The 19,618-nt window shown below is 39.7% G+C and overlaps 1 protein-coding gene across 2 annotated transcripts in view; it reads left to right on the top strand.

The window, feature by feature from the left end:
- The window catches only part of SLC36A4 (solute carrier family 36 member 4), a 51,656-nt gene extending 33,562 nt beyond the window's left edge, over nt 1-18,094 (top strand). Inside the window, exons 11-12 of one of the 2 annotated variants that reach the window (XM_038761959.1) lie at nt 12,767-12,962; nt 14,123-18,094. In XM_038761959.1, coding sequence (XP_038617887.1) covers nt 12,767-12,962; nt 14,123-14,255 — 329 coding nt within the window. In that variant the 3' untranslated portion in view covers nt 14,256-18,094. Of the gene's footprint in view, nt 1-12,766; nt 13,359-14,122 lie in introns of those variants that run through there. The other variant, XM_038761960.1, reaches the window with a different exon arrangement.
- Nucleotides 18,095-19,618: the final 1,524 nt, after the last annotated feature.

Here is a 19,618-nt window from a genome sequence, read left to right on the forward strand (position 1 = left end):
CTCTTCTCCCATCCCTAAAGCCAAATTCTTGGTTATCTCCCACCTGGACTATTACATTGTCATACCCCCCCCCCCTGCCTCTCTTCACCCGTTAGTCAATCCTAAATAGAAATATTTCTTTTAAAAGTCTTCATCTTTGTATTCTGTCTTTCTGGGTCACTTCACCCATATTGGCCTCCACCTTGGAACTTGGCTGTGGCTTCCCACTTTCCTGACGGGACTAAGGGTAGTTAGTCCCCAGATATTTATTAATAGCATATTCAGATGCTGAATCCATAGGGTAGGCTCATTCTGGGCTACATTTCTTCTTCAGCAAGAGCATTTAGCCGAGTGAAAGAAAGCTAATCTCACCTCTAAGTACCATCCAGAGAAGAAAATCTGAAAGATGACTGTTGATAATGAAAACCAGAAAAAGGAATTTAAATTATTAGCTGCTTCAGTGGTATAGAATGAGTGTCTATTCAAAATGAAATCTGAGTTAATATGCTTTCTGTAGGGAGCGAAACACTTCATATATAATTTTATTTTGGGCTATAATTGAACTCCCCAGCATAGATCCACTTTCCACAATCACATTACTTCTATTTAAGGAGTATTTTCAAGCCTTTTTAAAATACCCTCCCATGAAGAAAACCACTGTCATTCTAGAAGTTGGGAGAAAAGGAGAGTAGGTTCACTGGGCATATTGTTTGACCTGAGCCTCTTTATCAATTTGCTGTTTTTTTTTTTTTAAATGACAGCATCAAATCAGAATGTGTTAACTGTGTATTTCTCTTGAAAATTGTAGAATGAAATAAAAAGCAGTGTAGGTTTACGGAGGGGAGTCAGAAGGCACAGGTAGGGCAGGGGCAGGAGAAAGAGGTTTGGCTAGATGGGGCATGGAGCAGGAGGAGCTGAATGAATGAACGAATGAATGATTGAGGGGCAGAGACCATCACTGGGAAAATGGTATAGCCTTTTCCTTCCTTTTGAAAACCTCACTTAAGGGCTTAGAATCGCTTTCAGAAAAGATGATTTCTTTTCTGACAAAGCAAGTTAATAGAAATGGAATAATAATGGAAATAATAGAAATATACAGCACTTATACATATTTTAAATCGTATATTATAAATTATACTAATGCCTGTCTCCCCCTCTCAACTGTAAGCTTGTTGTGAGCAGGGAACCGGTCTCTGTTGTACTCTTCCAAGCATTCATTCATTCAATCATATTTATTGAGCGCTTACTGCGTGCAGAGCACTGTACTAAGCTCTTGGGAAGTAAAAGTTGGCAACATAAAGAGCCGGTCCCTACCCAACAGCGGGCTCACAGTCTAGAAGAAGTTAATACAGTGCTCTGCGCGTATTAAGAGCTCAGTAAATACCATGGAAAAAATAGATTTTTAAAATCAGTTATAGAAAATAGTTTTTAAAAATACTATTTTAGTATTTACAACCAAAGGGAAAGGTTGTAAATGTGAGAAATAGTTCAACATTCACCTCCTGCGGTTCAAGGGAGAGAAACAGTTAGGGGGAACCAAGTGACATTTTTTCAGTATTGAAAATTTCTGAAAAGACTGAATTCGTTTGCTGGTTTTGCCTTACCTTCATGCCCATCGTGTCATTGGCTAAAATAGAAAGATTTGACATACCATGGGTTTTTTTTCTTTATCCAGCTTTGTATACTTTTACATGAAACATTTCACTAGTTGTTTGGGTGCTTCCTTATAAAAGTTGTATTAACTGGATGTGTTTTTACATTCTAATAAATTCATTCATTCATTCATAGTTATTAAGTGCTTACTTTGTGCACAGCACTTCAATCCTTTGTCCTAATCAAGAACTTTTTGAAAATCATGGTTTATGGCAAGGACTGTGCTCATGATCAATGACGGGATCTTCCTGTTATGTCATTATGAATGTAAAGCACAGACATGTTTATAAATATTAGTGGTGACTCTAACACAGTTTTCCCCTGGGACAAGATTCTTCAAGGAAACAAATACATGATTACAGCAGGAATAACTGTAACTGCAAAATGCAGTAATCCAACATAAACACCACAAGTTATTTTTTTAAGTATTTGAAAAGCAAAAGTTTTTGTTCTGCTTTTACCAAGAGAAACAGACTCAGATTAAAATGCATTCTCAGACCAATGTGCAGCCTTGTAGACCGCCCGCCACCCCAACCAAGTTTGCTCAAAGCAAAGGAGCCGGGAGGCTGAAACTTCATGGAATGAGTTAAAGGTAGATCATAGAAAGTGTTAAAAATGCAGCAACTTCAAACCCTTTTGAAAATAATTTTACCATTTATGGTGATTGTAATCTTAAAGTTTAGCAGCAGGGCAAATAAAAGACTTCTCATTAGAGTCTCTTATGAAATCATTCAATCATACTGAGTGCTTACTGTGCAGAGCACTGTACTAAGTGCTTGGAAAGTACAATTCAACAACAGAGACAGTCTCTGCCCACAAAGGGCTTACAATCTAGAAGGGGGAATCAAATAATAATAATGATACCATTATTTGATGAAAGAACTTTGGGGTTCTGGATCTAAAATAGAACTACAATGGGTTTATTACTGTAAAAACAATTTCCAGATTAATTTGGTATCCATTTTGAGCCTTTTAATCTGAGGTAATAGTAAACTCTTAAATTTGGTTTGCGTGAATCAGGATGTACCTGGGGAACACAGAAAAAGGAAAAGATATGGTTACTGCCCTCAAGGAGCTTATACTCTGAGGGAGAAAGTAAATGTATACTGATGAATATATCCTAACCAAGAGCGAAAAAACAGATCTAAACTAGACCCAAGCAATAGATTATAAAAAAAGAAGAATACAAGAATCCTGAAAGATGTGTGAGAAGCAGCATGGCTCAGTGGAAAGAGCGCAGGCTTTGGAGTCAGAGGTCATGGGTTCAAATTCCATCTCCGCCAATTGTCAGCTGTGTGACTTTGGGCAAGTCACTTAACTTCTCTGGGCCTCAGTTCCCTCATCTGTAAAATGGGGATTAAGACTGTGAGCCCCCCATGGGACAACCAGACCACTTTGTAACCTCCCCAGCGCTCAGAACAGTGCTTTGCACATAGCAAGTGCTTAATAAATGCCATTATTATTGTTATTATTATTATTATTTCCTCAGATGATGGGGAATACAGGAGAGATAAATGCCTGTGGCTTTCAAAGGTATAAACTTTCTTTCATAATCTGATTCTTTCTGCTCCGAATCGGTTTTTATTCATCTTGCAGGCGACTTAAATTTATAGCATCTCTTCTCATTCCTGGTACTGTGTGATATATTTTATATTAAATTTCTGCAATAAGAAATAGATTAAATTAGGGAGATGTTAAGAACCTGATACGTTAATACCGTTTTCAATACAGTGCTGCCCTGTTTTTGCCTGTGGTAAAGTGCGATATTCTATAATATGATGTTAACTTGAACTGTCTCCAATTATTTCTTTCCTGGAACATTAGATTTTCAGGGGAAGGTGAGAGGTGAGCTGCAGGGCTACAGTGCCAATTGGATTGCAGTTTTATCTTCAGGTTTTATGCTGTTTCAGAAAGTACATTGAAATTTTTGCTATCTTTCTGAGAGTTTTACCTTCTAAATATAAAGAAGGTGATTAGGATCCTTATATGTATTTTCCCACATGTCAGTCTCAGTAACAGTTTTTTAAAATTTCTTAGTAATGGTTTTAAAGATTTCTCAGTAATGGTTTAAAAAATTTCCCTTCCCTAGGTTAATCCTGTCTCTTCTCAGACTACGTTCCCTAGTTGTCTGCAATTGCAGCCATTGCTTTCCTCAGCAGAGTAGAGGGGATTGGAGGGCAATGGGAGCAAAAGCTGTGAGCCCACTGTTGGGTAGGGACCGTCTCTATATGTTGCCAGCTTGTACTTCCCGAGCGCTTAGTACAGTGCTCTGCACACAGTAAGCGCTCAATAAATACAACAATGAATGAATGAAGGAGTTGTGCTGAGTATTGAAGTGAGAGCTGGAAGTGTGGCTGCCGGAAGATACAGTGTCTCTGGTTCTGAAACCTGTGGGAGATGACAGTGGCAAAATTTGCCAAATAAAGCCATCACTTAGTCCCTCATCAATCTGACAGTGGACTAATTCTAAGGAATTTTGATTTTTAAGGCTTTCAGAAAAGAGACTGTTAATTGTAAGGAACCATTCCATTAATTCAAGTGGCATTTGTGGAAAGCAAGGTCCTTAATGATTTTGCTTTTCTAAAGCAATCTGCAAGTGAAGTGAATATAGATGTTTGTATTGGGAGGAAAGGTGGGGGTACAAGGTAGGCAGAGGAGAAGCAGTCGATGGGGTCTGGCTACGCTTAAATGAGGTTTTTGATTCCACATAATAATAATAATAATGATGGCATTTATTAAGCACTTACTATGTGCAAAGCACTGTTCTAAGCGCTGGGGAGGTTACAAGGTGATCAGGTTGTCCCACAGGGGGCTCACAATCTTAATCTCCATTTTACAGATGACAGTAATAATAATAATAATGGCATTTATTAAGCGCTTGTAGTATCAGAGTGTTAGTAGCAGTAGTAGCAAGCAGCAGTAATATCAGCAATGGTATTTATTGAGTGCCCACTGTACTAAATGCTTGGGAAATTACAACCAAAGCATGAGACACGCTCCCTGCCCTCTAGACTTTACAGTTATTGGGGAATCTGATCTGATGCTGGAGAACAGGGAATCTGGTAATCCATGTCAGCTAAGGATAAGCCACAGAAGTTTTGATCTTTACCATTCATGCATACTGCCATTATTATCATTAGGGTGAACAGATTCTTTCAGTTGTGTTGACTGAGCACTTACTGTGTGCAGAGCACTGTACAGAGTGCTTGGGAGAGGACAGTACAACAATAAACAGACATATTCCCTTCGCACAACGAATGTACAGTCTAGAGGATCACACCAAAGGGTAGATATTGATGGTTTTCCGTCAACCTGAGGAGATGCTCTTTTTTTTAATGGTATTTGTCAAGGGCTTACTATGTGCAGGCATTGTACTAAGCGCTGGGGTAGATACAAGTTAATCAGGTTGATCACAGTTCGTATCCCACGTGGGGCTCAAAATTTTAATCTCCGTTTTACAGGTGAGGTAAGTGAGGCACAGGGAAGTGACGTGACTTGCCCAAGGGCACACAGCAGGCAAGTAGTGGCTGGGATTAGAACTCAGGTCCTTCTGCCCTGGAGGCCCATGCTCTATCCACTTGTCCATGCTGCTTCAAGTAGTGTGTCTCAGGAAATGGTCCTGAGCTAGTGCTCTTCAATACCTTGTTGATCTAAACAAAGAACTTTGAGAATATGCTCCCTGAATTTACAGGGAATGGAAAATTGGGTGGGGTTACTGTCATCGGGGAAGGCAAAAAAAAAATAAAATAGGAAAATGGCCCTTCAAAACCAGAATGAAAAATTACAAAGAAGTCCCTGTAGAGTTGAATAAATAATATAGGGTATAGGGTTTGGCAGTTTTGAGGAGATCTTTTCAGCACACCTATAGATTGGAGCTCACCGTCAGTAGTACGGCCATTGAGAATGAGGGACCAGACAGCTTTATACCTCTGTTGGTGTGGAGATATACAGATGGAAGGAAAGTACTTAGTACAGTGCTTTGCACCCAGTAAGCACTCAATAAATACAATTGAATGATTGTATCAGCCCCGGTACAATCCTAGCAGGAAAAAGAAGGGTCTTGACCATCAGCAAAAAGGTCTGGAAATTTAAGCTGCTAGTAAAAAGCCAACATCAATCAATCAGTGGGTTTTATTGAGTGTTTACTCTGTGCCTGATACTGAGGTGTAGTAAGTTGGGTAGGACATAGAGGAGCTGGGAGGAGAGCCACTCGCTGGAATGGTGAGGCCGTTATTTGGGGATTATGCCCGGTTTTGTTCACTGTACTTTGTAGAGGCAATGGAAAAACACGAGAGGGTCTAGAGAAGAACAAATTATACTGGTGACAAAAATGATGAAAGGTACTTGAAACAGGTTCTATGAAGGAATTGAAATTTTTTTTTCTATTCCAGGGAGGAGAAGATTTTTAGGGGAAAGATGCTGGCTGTGTTTTGTCTCTGTCCACAAAGCAGGAGCAGGGGACTTATTGGACAGGAGCAGTTGGTTATTTGGACAAATTTCTTTACTATCAGAGGGGTAAAAGTCTCCTCCAGGAGATTTTTGCCGGCTCTCCTTTTATTTGCCAGGTCTTTTTTCTGCAATTTTAACCTATTCACCTGCCTGGAGGGTGGGGATTGGACCAGAGGTTTCCTTTCAGCTCTTTTCTGTAGATTCTCCTCTCCAATTAAATATAGAAAAGCATAAAGTGATTTGTCATTAAGAATGATATTGTATTTGTATTTTCAGACTCTGGGGAAAATCCCAGTAGATCATAACGTTTGTTAGGAAACAAAGCCGTTTTTCTCTCAGAAGTAGCTAAGTAGGGCATGGTCATTTATTATGAGTCAAATAACTCTTTTGTTTTTTTTGCTGCTATAATTTTCAGGCCTTTTACAAATGTAACTTAAGGTTGCGTGGTGCTTTAAAATATTGAACATGAAGACATTTTCATTTTATTCTTCTCTTAACTTTCATTCCCAAGTGATTTTCATGGAAGCCAGAGAAGTATATTTCATCAGATTGTCTTTGATTTCTTTTATTCATGAGACATCCACATCTGTGTCCAAAGGGGAAAAGTATTAGATTATATAAAATGTACTGACTTTTTTTCTGAGTGAAGAACTATATAAAAATCATTCTTTGCTGCCTGCTTCTTTCTGTTGATGATTATATTTGGATTTAGACAGGACGTGTACCTTAATTGTAAATGAAAATGAACATTTATGGGACCCAAAATCAGGGAAAGTTGGGGTTTAAAGAGAACAAAATATTCATAAATTATCACGGCTTTACCCAGTGTCACGGGTCCCCAAGAATGTCTTTCTTTAAAAAAACACTTCTTTTGAAGCTTTGATAGTATCCTAAAAGTGTAAGAGATCATTTGGGAAAAGCTTCCTTTATCTTCAAGCAGGTGGGCAGAATTAGAGGATAGGTTTGCTGTTAGCTGGAAAAGAGCAAAGCACTTTGGCCTATTGTTAAAGATCATCTTTCTCCTCCTGCGTGAACCACTGTGGCCCTTAGGATGAACAGGAGGGCAGGTGTCAGAAACTAGGGCAGGAGAGTTTCCTCAGAACTACTTCCTTTCCCTTGACTTCAGACACTTTAAACCAAATCGTAACAATTCCCAGCACACAATCCCCAGATTCTGCTATTTGTCCTGCTCTCTCTCCCACCCCGCCTCTCCCCAGCCCCTATCCTTGACTATTCCTGTGAGAGCAACTGGACTTCCTCTGCAAGGCCAGAACCCTGGAGTGTTGGACAGTGGACTGGAAAGCCACAGTTTGAGTGTGAGACATCCCAAACTCCAGACTGGTGGGGCGAGAGGGAGGGTCCGGGTTTTGTCTTCCTACTCCAGAGCTGGCAGGTGTCTCTCACACTATCTGTTGCTCCTCTGCTGCATTCATGGGGGTTGGTTCCCTGATCCCTCTAGATTGTGAGCTGATTGTGGGCAGGGAATGTGTCTGTTGTTGTATTGTACTCTCCCAAGAGCTTAGTACAGTTCCTTGCACACAGTAAGCGCTCGGTAAATACGATTGAATGAATGAATCGCTGCAAGATAAGTTTTAGCCACTCGATTTGGGGTGGAGGATGCCTGTTTCCTTCCCCTTTAGATTGTTAGCCCCTTGTGGGACAGGAACTGTGTCTATCCTGATTATCTTGTGTCTACCCCAGTGCTCAATACAGTACTTGGCACTTTGTAACTGCTTAAATACCACCATTATTACTACTACTACTACTACTACTACTAATGATGATGATCTTTGTTAAGTGTTTACTATGTGCCAAGCACTGTACTAAGCACTGATAAGAATCCCATAGCATCTCACTATTGAACAATTATTCAATACTGAATAATTCACTATTCACTATAATTCACTATTGAACAAATATTGAACAATTTAAGGTTTTCTCTTCTGAGTGAGCTTTTTTCATTTTTCTGACAGCTGCTTATAAACAATCTCTGTAAAGAAAAATATTCTTAAACCCAGAGATTCAGAACAGTTAAATGGGGGAAATTTGTGTAAAACAAATGAGGCAACCCTCATTAGTTCTCTTACCGGAACTAATTTCAGTGTTGAGATATGGCTGAAGATGTGGTCCGCTTACCTGGATTTCCAAAGCTTGTAATTAGGCTATCTTGCTTAACACATTGGTGTGTAATTATAAAAAGAAAGGAGGAATTATGATATGCTAAGATAAAGGCTCACCATATCTGCCTGTCTTTTTCCTGTGGAATTTTCAATTAGAAAAATTAATCTCATAGACTCTCCTTACATAATACTTTACCCCCACAAATTCCATTTTTGTTCTTCGCTGGCTAACTTGTTATTTTTCTCTGGCAGTTGCAGTAACTGAATGGGGCAATTTGAAAAATACGGTTACTGAATGGGGCAAGCAGGGACATCCTTCTTTTTGATAAAAAAAAAAGAAAGGGAACTTGGCAATTGGTTGTTTTTGTTAACTTACAATTAGCAGAAAAGCCTGAAGTTCTCAAATCCACCTTTCTTTCTCTGTGAGATTATATCCTGGAATGTGGCTTCTAACTGATCCAGAAGTCTGCTTCTTCCAATTCAATAGTATTCGTTGAGCACATACTCTGGGAGAGAACAACAGAATTAGTAGGTATGATCTCTACCCTCAAGGAGTTTACCGTATAGCAGAGGAGAAGCAAAATAATTACAAAACATGAAGCATTCTTTCAAATGTAATTATTTCACTGTACTCCTCTCCCCTACCCACACTTCAGAGGAAATTTCAGTTCCTTGTGAGGCTTCACTTTGAACACTTCCTGCTTCTTTCATCTGCCCCATCTCTCTTGTCAGTATTGGTACTTATTGCACCCTTGCTGGGGGCAGAGCAGAATACTGAACATTTGAGCACTCACAATTAAAGTACAGGCTCTAGAGAAGCTTCCATTCTAAGAAGGGAGACTAATGGGCATAAATTACAAATAAAATGGGTGGCAGAGAAAGAACCTACAGATATACTGACTGTGTTTAACTCCCACCTGTATAATTTCTCCCGGCACTTAGTACAGTGCCCTTCACACACCAAGCACATAATACATTTTATTACTACATATAAAAGATTAAAAGAAAAGTAGGCAGAGAAATATGGACATGAGGGCTGAGGTAACTGCTGACTGATGCAGGACCAGAAAGGTGGGAATCAATCTGGGGACTTCATTTTTCCCCACCCTCCAAAGCTCTGCACCTGGAACAGGAAAGCATATATGTTGCCAATTTTTACTTCCCAAGCGCTTAGTACAGTGCTCTGCACATAGTAAGCGCTCAATAAATACGATTGATGATGATGAAGATGAAAGCAGGAGACAGGAAGGAAATTAAGTGCTCCCAAGAGAAATCTAATGGTCAGTTGCTCTAAAAGTTGGGGATTTTGTGACCTTGACAACCTGAGTCACCAAAGAGTAACACTTTACTGAAGGCGTAAATGACGGCAACTAGTCCTTTCCTGGAAGATCAGAAAAACATTGCCAGTTCATAAGGATTTATTCATTGAATAAAATGGACACAAGCCAGAAATACCTAGAGAGCTGGCTTCTGGCCCTCCTTGTTTCTTGTCCAGTTGCTGCAACCTCATGGCCACCACATCAGTCAATCAGTGGTATTTACTGAGCATTGACTATATGCAGAGCACTGTACTAAGTACTTGGGAGAGTACAATACAACATAATTAGCAGATACGTTCCTTGACTAAGATGAATTTACAGTCCATAAACCTGAAGGACTCCTCTGCCGTTCATTAGTATTCCCACTCTCACCTCAACCCTGCTTGATTCTTTCTCTGACTTCCATCCCACTTCCTAATTACCCCTGAGAAAAAAAGGTTCCTTGAGGGAATTGAATGCAGGCCCCACAAAGAGGAACCATACACAGAACAAATCCATCTTGCATTAATAATAATAATAATAATGATGGCATTTATGAAGTGCTTACTATGTGCAAAGCACTGTTCTAAGTGCTGGGGAGGTTACAAGGTGATCAGGTTGTCCCACGGGCCTCACAGTCAATCCCCATTTTACAGATGAGGTAACTGAGGCGCAGAGAAGTTAAGTGACTTGCCCAAAGTCACACAGCTGACAATTGGTGGAGCCGGGATTTGAACCCATGACCACTGACTCCAAAGCCCGGGCTCTTCCACTGAGCCACGCTGGTTCTCCAAGGTATTCCATCTTATACCATGTTAGCGTGTCCTCCTGCAGGAGACTCAGAAAGCAGCAAAAGATCATGTGAGAGGTGAACTTTTCGCATTCCAGAAAACTAACAAAGAGAAGTAGAATAATTTTTTCATGGGAGTGGTTAGTATTTTAATCTACTGATGGTGTTTATTGAGCGCTTAGTGTGTGCAGAGCACTGTACTAAGCGCTTGGGAGAGTACAGTTTAACAGAGTTGGTAGACATGTTCCCTGCCCACAAGGAGCTTTCAGCCTAGAGGAGACAGAGATTAAAATAAATACCAGGTATTGTCACAAGTGCTGTGAGGTTGAGGATTGGATGAAAATCAAGTGCTTAAAGGGTATAAGATCCAAGTGCAAAGGCAGTGCAGAAGGGAGAGGAAATAGTGGAAAAGAGGGCTAAATAAGCCTCCCTCTAGCTCTTTGCGGGCTACCAACTCTGTTGCAGCGTACTCTCCCAAGCACTTAGTACAGTGCTCTGCACATAGTAAGTGCTCAATAAATATGATTGATTTGAAGGCCTCTTGGATGAGATGTGATTTTAATAAGGCTTTGAAGATGCTCTATCTGTCATTTGTGGAAGGGGCGGGAGATCCAGGTCAGGGGAAGCACTTGGGCAAATAGTGAGTGGTGAGACAGAAGTTGCCATTAGAAGAGCAAAGTGAGTGGGCTGGGTTATAGTTGGATATCAGCAAGGTTAGGTAGGAAGTTGGATGAGCTGATTGAGTGCTTTAAAGTCAGTATTGATTAGTATTATTCTAAACAGTCGGGTGTTAAAAACATAGTAGGTAAATGAGCACATTCGTGTTTGGCAATCTAAACGTTGTTGTAACATTTGCTTACCTATGATATTTGGCCCAAGCAGAATCCAATTTATATCAGAACAAATTCATCCATATCAGTGTAGATTACATAAACCAAAAATGGCATTTTTCATTTTCAACTCTGTGGTAAAGGGAAAAAAGAACACAGAGAAAATGCAAATTGAAAAACATTTTCATTTTAATTAAAAGCCCTCTACTAGAGGATATAACAATATTTGCTATAAACCCACTAGATAATTATTTTTTAGTTTTGAATGAATTTAAAAATATCGGTTTAAGGAAGTCTAGCATTTGTGTTTCAAAAGGAGAAGGTCTTAATCCCTTAATACTTGTCTTAAAAAAAAATTGCAGTTTCACCCCTGGGCAGAGTCCTTTTTGAGTCTTTATGAAAATGGAAGGCTTTAAAGTGGTGAATGACTGTGAATCTCTTGTGGGACAGGGACTGTGGTGGGCTGGGCTGGGTGTCTATTGCAGCGCTTAGTACAGTGCATTGACATTTTTAGTAAATGTTTAATAAATACCATTAAATACCTATGTTTACAAAGCATAGAACATAGACTTAAGACGAGGAGTTTCAGTTCTCTTACATTTTTCCAAATTATCTTTCTGTCCACCCAGAGTATGGTAGGCACTCAAATTTTAAGCCACAAATTTTAAATCTTTCAAGGATTGTGTGGCTCTGCTTACTACTTGCTCTTTCCTCGGAAGCTATTTGAAGTCTACCTGGAAGGCAAAATCCATTGGATTGAAATTTAGCCTCGGAGAAGAGGACTAGGTTTGGAGAGACTGTATTGTACTCTGCCTCCTCCAGGATTTTACTTATAGAGGGTACTCTATAAATTCTGTTTTCCCTGGCACCTTTTCTGGTAAGCACCTGGTTCTTCCTTCTGCTCCCACTATTTGAACTTAACTTAATTCTGCCTGTCTTCCTTCTTAGAGTAACTTCCTTGAGGGGAAGAACCATGTCTTTTTCTCTTGGTGTACTCTCAAAAGGTCTTAGATTAGTCTGCACACCGAAGGTGCTCAATAAATATGGTTGATTGATCAGAGAGGCAATGCAGGGTGTTTAATGCCATCAGGAATGATGATATAATCCCAGAAGAAGCTTTCTAGCCACAGGCAGAAACTCTGGATTTTAGAACACTAGACAATCCCTTGAAACCCACAAGCATCCTATATCTTGAGTATTTAAGGAGGTAGTACAGTAGAATAGCACTCAGGCAAATAATTTGAAGTTAGGAGTTTGAACTGAGAACTCATTTCTTGAGAACACCTGCAATATAAACCATAAACCATTAATCAGTTATGAGGAATTGATGTCAGGAAGGATCCCTGCCCAGAAAATTGGTTTGTCTTGCCACGTAACTGGCCAAGATGTTTTTTTATCATTGCTTTTAAAGTATGTTTTCAGACGGTGCTTTTGGTTCTGCTTCATTTGGCTCTTCCACTGTGAAATAATGAACCTCTTTTGACTTTTTCTCATAAATTTTGGCCCTGTTTATCAGTGATATTGAAGGCTTGGATTGCTTTAAAATTTCATTTCTAGAGTTGAAAATTTCCACAGTCAGTATTTATAAATGGACCCAAGGTTAAAATGGGAAAAAAAACCCCTTAAAACCTCTCTCTTTCTTTTTAGGTGCTGTAGCAATTCTGATTCCTCGCTTAGACTTGGTGATTTCTTTTGTTGGAGCTGTGAGCAGCAGCACCCTGGCCCTGATCCTTCCACCGCTGGTTGAAATTCTCACGTTTTATAAGGAAAATATGTGCTCGTGGATCATCTTCAAAGATATCTTTATAGCAGTCATTGGAGTTGTTGGCTTTTTAACAGGGACGTATGTAACTGTTGAAGAGATTATTTATCCTCCCCCCACATCCTTAATTAATACTACACAGAGTCCGTTTTTACCTTTGAATACATCACATTTGACATTTGGGTCTAAGTAAATGATGGAGCTATTGACTCAGTTCTGAACATTGTTAACATACAGTCAGAACCAGGAGCACATGCTGCTACCCACTTAAAAGACTTTTTCCTTTTTTGTCGTATTAATTTATTGGAGGGGCAATATTTCCCTATGTTTAAGTTGGAACCTAGCTCTTATTTCAGTGCATTTGCCTTGGCAAATACTCAACTTTTAGTTTCAGCACTTATAGAGAAGAAAATCCAAAGGACAGAACATTTAATGAGAAGCAGCATGGCTCATTGGAAGGAGCACGGGCTTTGGAGTCAAGAGGTCATGGGTTCAAACCCCGGCTCCACCACTTGTCAGCTGTGTGACCTTGGGCAAGTCACTTAACTTCTCTGTGCCTCAGTTACCTCATCCGTAAAATGGGGATTAAGACTGTGAGCCCCTCGAGGGACAACCTGATCACCTTGTAACCTCCCCAGCGCTTAGAACAGTGCTTTGCACATAGTAAGCGCTTAATAAATGCCATTATTATTATTATTATTATTTAATATGCTTTCTAAATTCCTTTGCCATGCTTTATTCTCAGTTCCAAACCCTTCATAACAAAGTTTTGTGTCACTTACCTCTTAGGATAGGCTACTATCCTACTTTGCAAGTCAGTGAACAGAAACAATTAAAGTTAGTAAAATGGCTCACTAACCATTTCAGCGACTACGAAATTGTTTGAAGGTGTCTTGTTATTAGAGAGAGTTAAGTTTTTAACCCAGGTTTTTTTTTTTTTTACCATTAATGGCTGGAGATGACTGCTAAGTTGCTGCTTAGCTCTCTTCCCATTTGGGCACTTATTCATTCATTCAATCGTACTGAGCGCTTACTGTGTGCAGAGCACTGTACTCAGCACTTGGGAAGTACAAGTTGGCAACATACAGAGACGGTCCCTACCCAACAACGGGATAACAGTCTAGAAGGGGGAGACAGACAACAAAACAAAACAAGTGGACAGGTGTCAAGACCTAGTCACTCACTAGTCACATCCTCCTGGACACAAAGGGAAGATAAGCTGTCTTCTTCATTCTTCCCAGGACCCACCAGCCAGGGCTAGGCCTGTCTAGCAGGGAGAGTCTCAGCGTTTTGCAGCACAAACTGCTGAGACCGTCGACTCACTTGAAGGTAAGTGTGAGCTTGCCTTCTTACACTTGCTGGCAGCTGAGCTGATGGATGGCAGCTCCACATTTCCCTAAATCATGCCTCCCTTTTGAGCCAAGTCTCTTACCTGTTCAGGAAGTACAGCTCTCCTTAAGAAGTTTTGGAAAAAAAACCCCTCCCTACCCATTGTCATCATCAGTAGGGTTTTATTGAGCACCTCTTGTGGGCCCGAGCACTGTCCTAATTGTTTGGGAGAGCTCAGTAGATCCCTGCCCTCAAAGATTTTATAATCTGACAGTCCTCGCCTGAAAATTGGGATAGGGATTGGAAAGACTGATTTGTGCAATACAAAATGTTAGGATTTCCTGAATTTCAAAACCGTGGTACTTTCGGCTCGCTAGTTGCCGCTGAATAGAAGGGGTAGAACGAAAGCATTTCTAAGGAATGTTTCCTCAAAGAAGTCACTTTAAGGAAACTAGATGAAATGACATGACTTGAGACTAAAATTCCCAGAGCATTCTATGCTTCATCCAAAAAATACCTCCCCCTCCACCAGGGAAAGGAATTTTCAGTTTACAAAGGGGAAGGAAAGATCCTCAAAATTCTTGAAGATAATGAAACACCTAGATGAAGTTTAATCTTTCTAAACATCGAAACGTTGCCCTCATTAGTTTGAAAGGCCTCAAACTAGAATTATTTGCACTTTATGTCAGATTGATTACCCCCTGAGTATGTGGGGGCATTTGGCAAGGCAGTCGTCAAAGTCACAAGCTTTGTACGTAATTTATCTTGACATTTGTAGATTCTTAACTGTAGGGCCACTTACATGATTAGTGGAATTTTTCAAGTATACAAATGTATTGATTGCTGTCTTTTTGTACTTATTCATAGGAGATAGACTTGCCATCTATATTTATATTAACATTTCTAAATACTTAGTTTGCTAAGTCTTTTTTGATATCAACCCCATTTTGTTAAATATTTCAGTTGTTAAAAGGGAGTCCACGAGGATGTAGGAAAACAATGTCATTTTAAAGATACTGTTATAGTAATTTATTTTTTGCCAAGAAACTTTAGTAAAGAATAACTGCTGTAATTGTTAGAAAATTTTATTTAAATATATATTTATTGAATATCATAAATAATCAGAAGACCACTACTATTCACCTAATTTAATGTGAGGTGATGTTACCTAATTTAACTACCTTCAGGAAATATTTCTAATCCATTTTTTATTTCCATCGTAATCCTTTGTTTAAGAATTTTTCTGATGAGGTTCATTATACAATCAATCAATGATACTTATTCTGCATTTACTACATGCAGAGGACTGTACTAAGCACTCGGGAGAGTATAATACAATAGAATTGGAAGACACGTTCCCTGCCCCCAGCAAGTTTACAGTTTAGGGGATAAGTATAAAACATAAACCCTGGACCCTTTTAAAACAACTGATGTGGCAAATCACCTTTCCAGTTGAGTATGGGAAACAATTAAGTGGTTGCCGCACTTATCAAGTCGTTTCCAATTCATAGCAACTCTATGGATATATTTTCTCCAGAACATCCTTCCTCTGCCATAATCCGTAACCTTGCTAACAGTCCTTCCATTATCGGGCTGCAGCACAGCAAGTGGTTTTTGGCAGCCAGGATTATTATTAAAGAGGAATTTACTAATGATGAGAATTCCCCCCTTGGCCAAGAACACTTAAAAGGTTTAAATGATGTTCACTGGCCAGCAAGTAGTGATCCACCCAGCATCAAAGTGACTGAGTTGATACTGTAAATAAGTAGCAGGAACTTAATCCTTACATAATTGAATAATTTGGTTATTTAAAAGAGGGTAAGTGCTCAAATGAAATGATCTGCCTTATTTTTTCAGTGATCATTCCCTTAATTAATCACTTGTAAGAGCCAATGCATGCAAACCCCAGAGAAACCGGGTGAACTCAATATAATAAAAAACCGTAAAGTAAATTCTGAACTAACCTTGAAGAAGAAAAGTTAAAAAAACTTTTCATTCCCAAGTGGTAGAGGTACAGCTTTATTTTAAGAAAATCCAGGACGTCTGTAGTCCCATTTTCTTTTCAGGCAGTCACCTCTCTTGATACAATTTTTTTTTATACTCAGTAAATTACTGTCAGGCTGTGAGATTGGCTCAGATTAACTAAATCGTTTTACATGTGCTTTCAATGGCTTCCTTAGGGCTCCTGCCCATCTGCTGGCTCTTGGCCTTTGGCTATCAATTGGACTCAAAATTGTACACAACCTTCCCAGGGACAAAAAGCATATAAGTGCTGAATGAACACACTGCTCCTAGAGTCATTGAATTACCCAGTACTAATACTGGCGAATAAATTAAAAACTAGCCATGGAGAGGGATTAAAGAGTAAGAAAGAAATCACAGCCTCTCAGAAAGGTGTTTCTCCCCTTTCAATTAAGAATTGTAAGGTACCAAGGTGCAGGTTTTGGTTGATAAAATGAAATTTTACAAAAGAAGTCACACGGCAGGAATATGAAAACTCTTTTTCTGGGAAAATTGTATTTCATTGGTTCACTAGATAGATATTTCAATAGGACCGGTAGAAACTTAGGGTAACGTTTTCTTTGGCTTCTCTTGCCCAGCTGTTGCTTTGGGTGGATTGCAAGGAGAACCAGTGTGTGTTCATAACTGTCCAATATATTCACATTTGTTGTTTTCTGACCACCATGTAAGGGCTGAAGTAACTTCTGTATTCCTTCATGTTGAAGGATTTAGATGGGACCATTTGTGGGAGGGCCCACAAGCTGTTGGAGAACCTATTCCTTTGTAAGTTGCTGAGCTTTAATCTCCAATGTCTCATCTACCCTGAGAGTTCTGGGTCGTTTTCCAGTGACCCAGCACATAGAAGCTTTCATTTATTTCCTGGAACAAAACCCTGTAATTTAGAAGGTTCATAACGTGCTGCTTACTAACCTGCTCGAAGGCCTTATTATTATAACAGTTCAGATATTACCTCTTTTTTTTTGGTGTGTTTTATCTCTTTGTGAAGGACACTCAACCCAACCAAATTAATGTCAGGGTGCATAATAAGGAAATTTGGTCTCCATTCAGAGAGTAATGGCATAAATAAAAATAGGAAATCATAAAATTCAGATGAACAATATAGAAGAAAATCATGTCAAATAAATGATGGGCAATATTAATCAAGTCCCTTTAATCCATTAGAGAATTGAAAATCAAATACCATTTTTTAGTTCCCATGAACACATTCATTCTCTAAGCTACAGGAGTGTGTATGGATTTATATTTTATTTGGAAACAGGCTTTTTGTGTACGAGTCATGTTAAAGTGATGTCATTGGAGTTGCTAATAAGAAATGGGAAATATAGTTGTATTGGCTTAAGGGGTGTTCTCAAAACTGTAGCTATGTTATGCTGAGCCCAGTTCTCTCAGTGCTTAAAGTTACTTCATGGAAGCGTGTTGGGCAGTTTAGGAGAATGTCTTAGGGGACAGTTTTTTCAGAACTGAAGTAGTAGGTCCATGACAGGGAAGCTATTTGCATATGAGGCATTTGTTTGGATTATAGATGTGCCTGGGTGCCCTTATCTGAAACAGGTTTTAGCTCTAATTGGCTTCAGTCTTTTTTGGAACCCACTAAACCAATTCCCTAGCAGCCCGAAAGAGGTAATGATCCTCCCAAAATGCCTCACTACCAGGGAGTTACTTAGGTCCTGGGAGACTTGGGCTCGTAGTTTACAGAATCATATTGTTAATATAATTACAGTAAAAATGGAGGTCCTTCTTTTGCGTAAATGTTTTGACCACCAGTTGTTTTGTGTGTGTGAGTGAGACAGAGAGAGAGCGAACTGTATGTCTAATGTTCTGTAATGTAAATATTCTGAATTTCAATAAATATTACATCATTATTGTTTGGGTAATGTTTTTTTCCTTTTGCTCCAGGCTTTCATAGGTAAAGTGTTGTATCGTAGCTCGGGTAAAAGATGGACAACTTGGACTTACTTTTTCGTGGGTGTTTTCTTTGGAGGTGGGGGTAGTTTTGCCCAAAGCATGAATTGTCAGCAGTAGTGATTCTAGGGCTGTGGTTTAAAATGCAGAAGCAGAAATGTACTACTGAGCCCTAGAGAGTGTGTGCATGCAAACACACACACACACACACACACACACACACACACACACACACTATCTCCTCCCGACCCCAAAAAATTGCTCTCTAAGCCCCCAAACATCTATATCAGCTCCTGCTTGGATAAGGTTTCACTACACACAGCCTAACCTCAGCAGCAGTAGAAGAAGCCAAGAGAAATACTTGCTTTTTAATTGACTTTGATCTTTTAAACGAATGTTTTAACTACTCTTCCTGGGCCCCGAATGCCATTAGACCCACCCATAATGCTGTTAGTTATGATATTTACTGTGTTCCAGGAATTGTCCTAAGCTTTGGGGTAGATAGAAAATAATCAGAATGGACACTGTCCATGTCCCACATGGGGCTCATCATCTATTTTTTTTTAACCTCTAGCCCTAGATGATAGCGAGAGGTCTTCCTTTATTTGGTAATGGAATTAATAAAGGAATCCATGAAGATCTCTGAAATTAAAAACAACCTCTTTGTTGAAGATATCGACGGCCATCTGTTCCTTAGATGTGAGCTGTCCAAGTCTTTTAAGAATTTTGAGATGCAGAATTAGTTTGTCTAGTTTAAAAGAGTGAGGACTGGAAGTCAGAGGGCTGAGACCCCAGACTCTAGTCCCAGAGTAGCCGCTTTTCTGCTGTGACCATGGACAAGTCACTGCACTTCTCTGTCCCTCCGTTTCCCCATCTGTAAAATGGGGATAAAATACCTGCCCTCCCTTTGCCTTAGTCATGAGCCCCATGTGAGACAGGGACGTGTCCTATCTGATTATCTTGTACCTACCCATTCATTCATTCATTCAGTCGTATTTATCGAGCGCTTACTGTGTGCAGAGCACTGTACTAAGCGCTTGGGAAGTACAAGTTGGCAACATATAGAGATGGTCCCTACCCAACAACGGGCTCACAGTCTAGAGGGCTTAGCTGTAAGTCCTTAAGGGAGGACTCTATTTTTATTCCAAATGGAAACACAATTTATCCCTTTAGTCCATTTTCCTTTGTACCTTGTCATTCTTGTAAGTCACCCCACTTATCTCCCCCACCACACCCAGCCTTCCTGTCTTACATATTTTTTCTCTAGCTGATAAGATGCATCCTTCTTTTGGCTCATTTACAGCAATCAAGGGAGGAGGATGGAGGCTCACCTGGTGAAGGTGAAGAGACCTCACATCACCAGAAAGGCAGATCGAAAGGCAGAGACATGAGGAAGAACCAAGAAAGATGCAGATGAAGTAGAGAAAAGAAAAGAAAAAAGAAGTACAAAGATTCTGGCCTTGCCCTTTCTCCAGCCATTAGAG

Source organism: Tachyglossus aculeatus, chromosome 20, assembly GCF_015852505.1.
Source record: "Tachyglossus aculeatus isolate mTacAcu1 chromosome 20, mTacAcu1.pri, whole genome shotgun sequence".
Classification (NCBI taxonomy): Eukaryota; Metazoa; Chordata; class Mammalia; order Monotremata; family Tachyglossidae; genus Tachyglossus; species Tachyglossus aculeatus.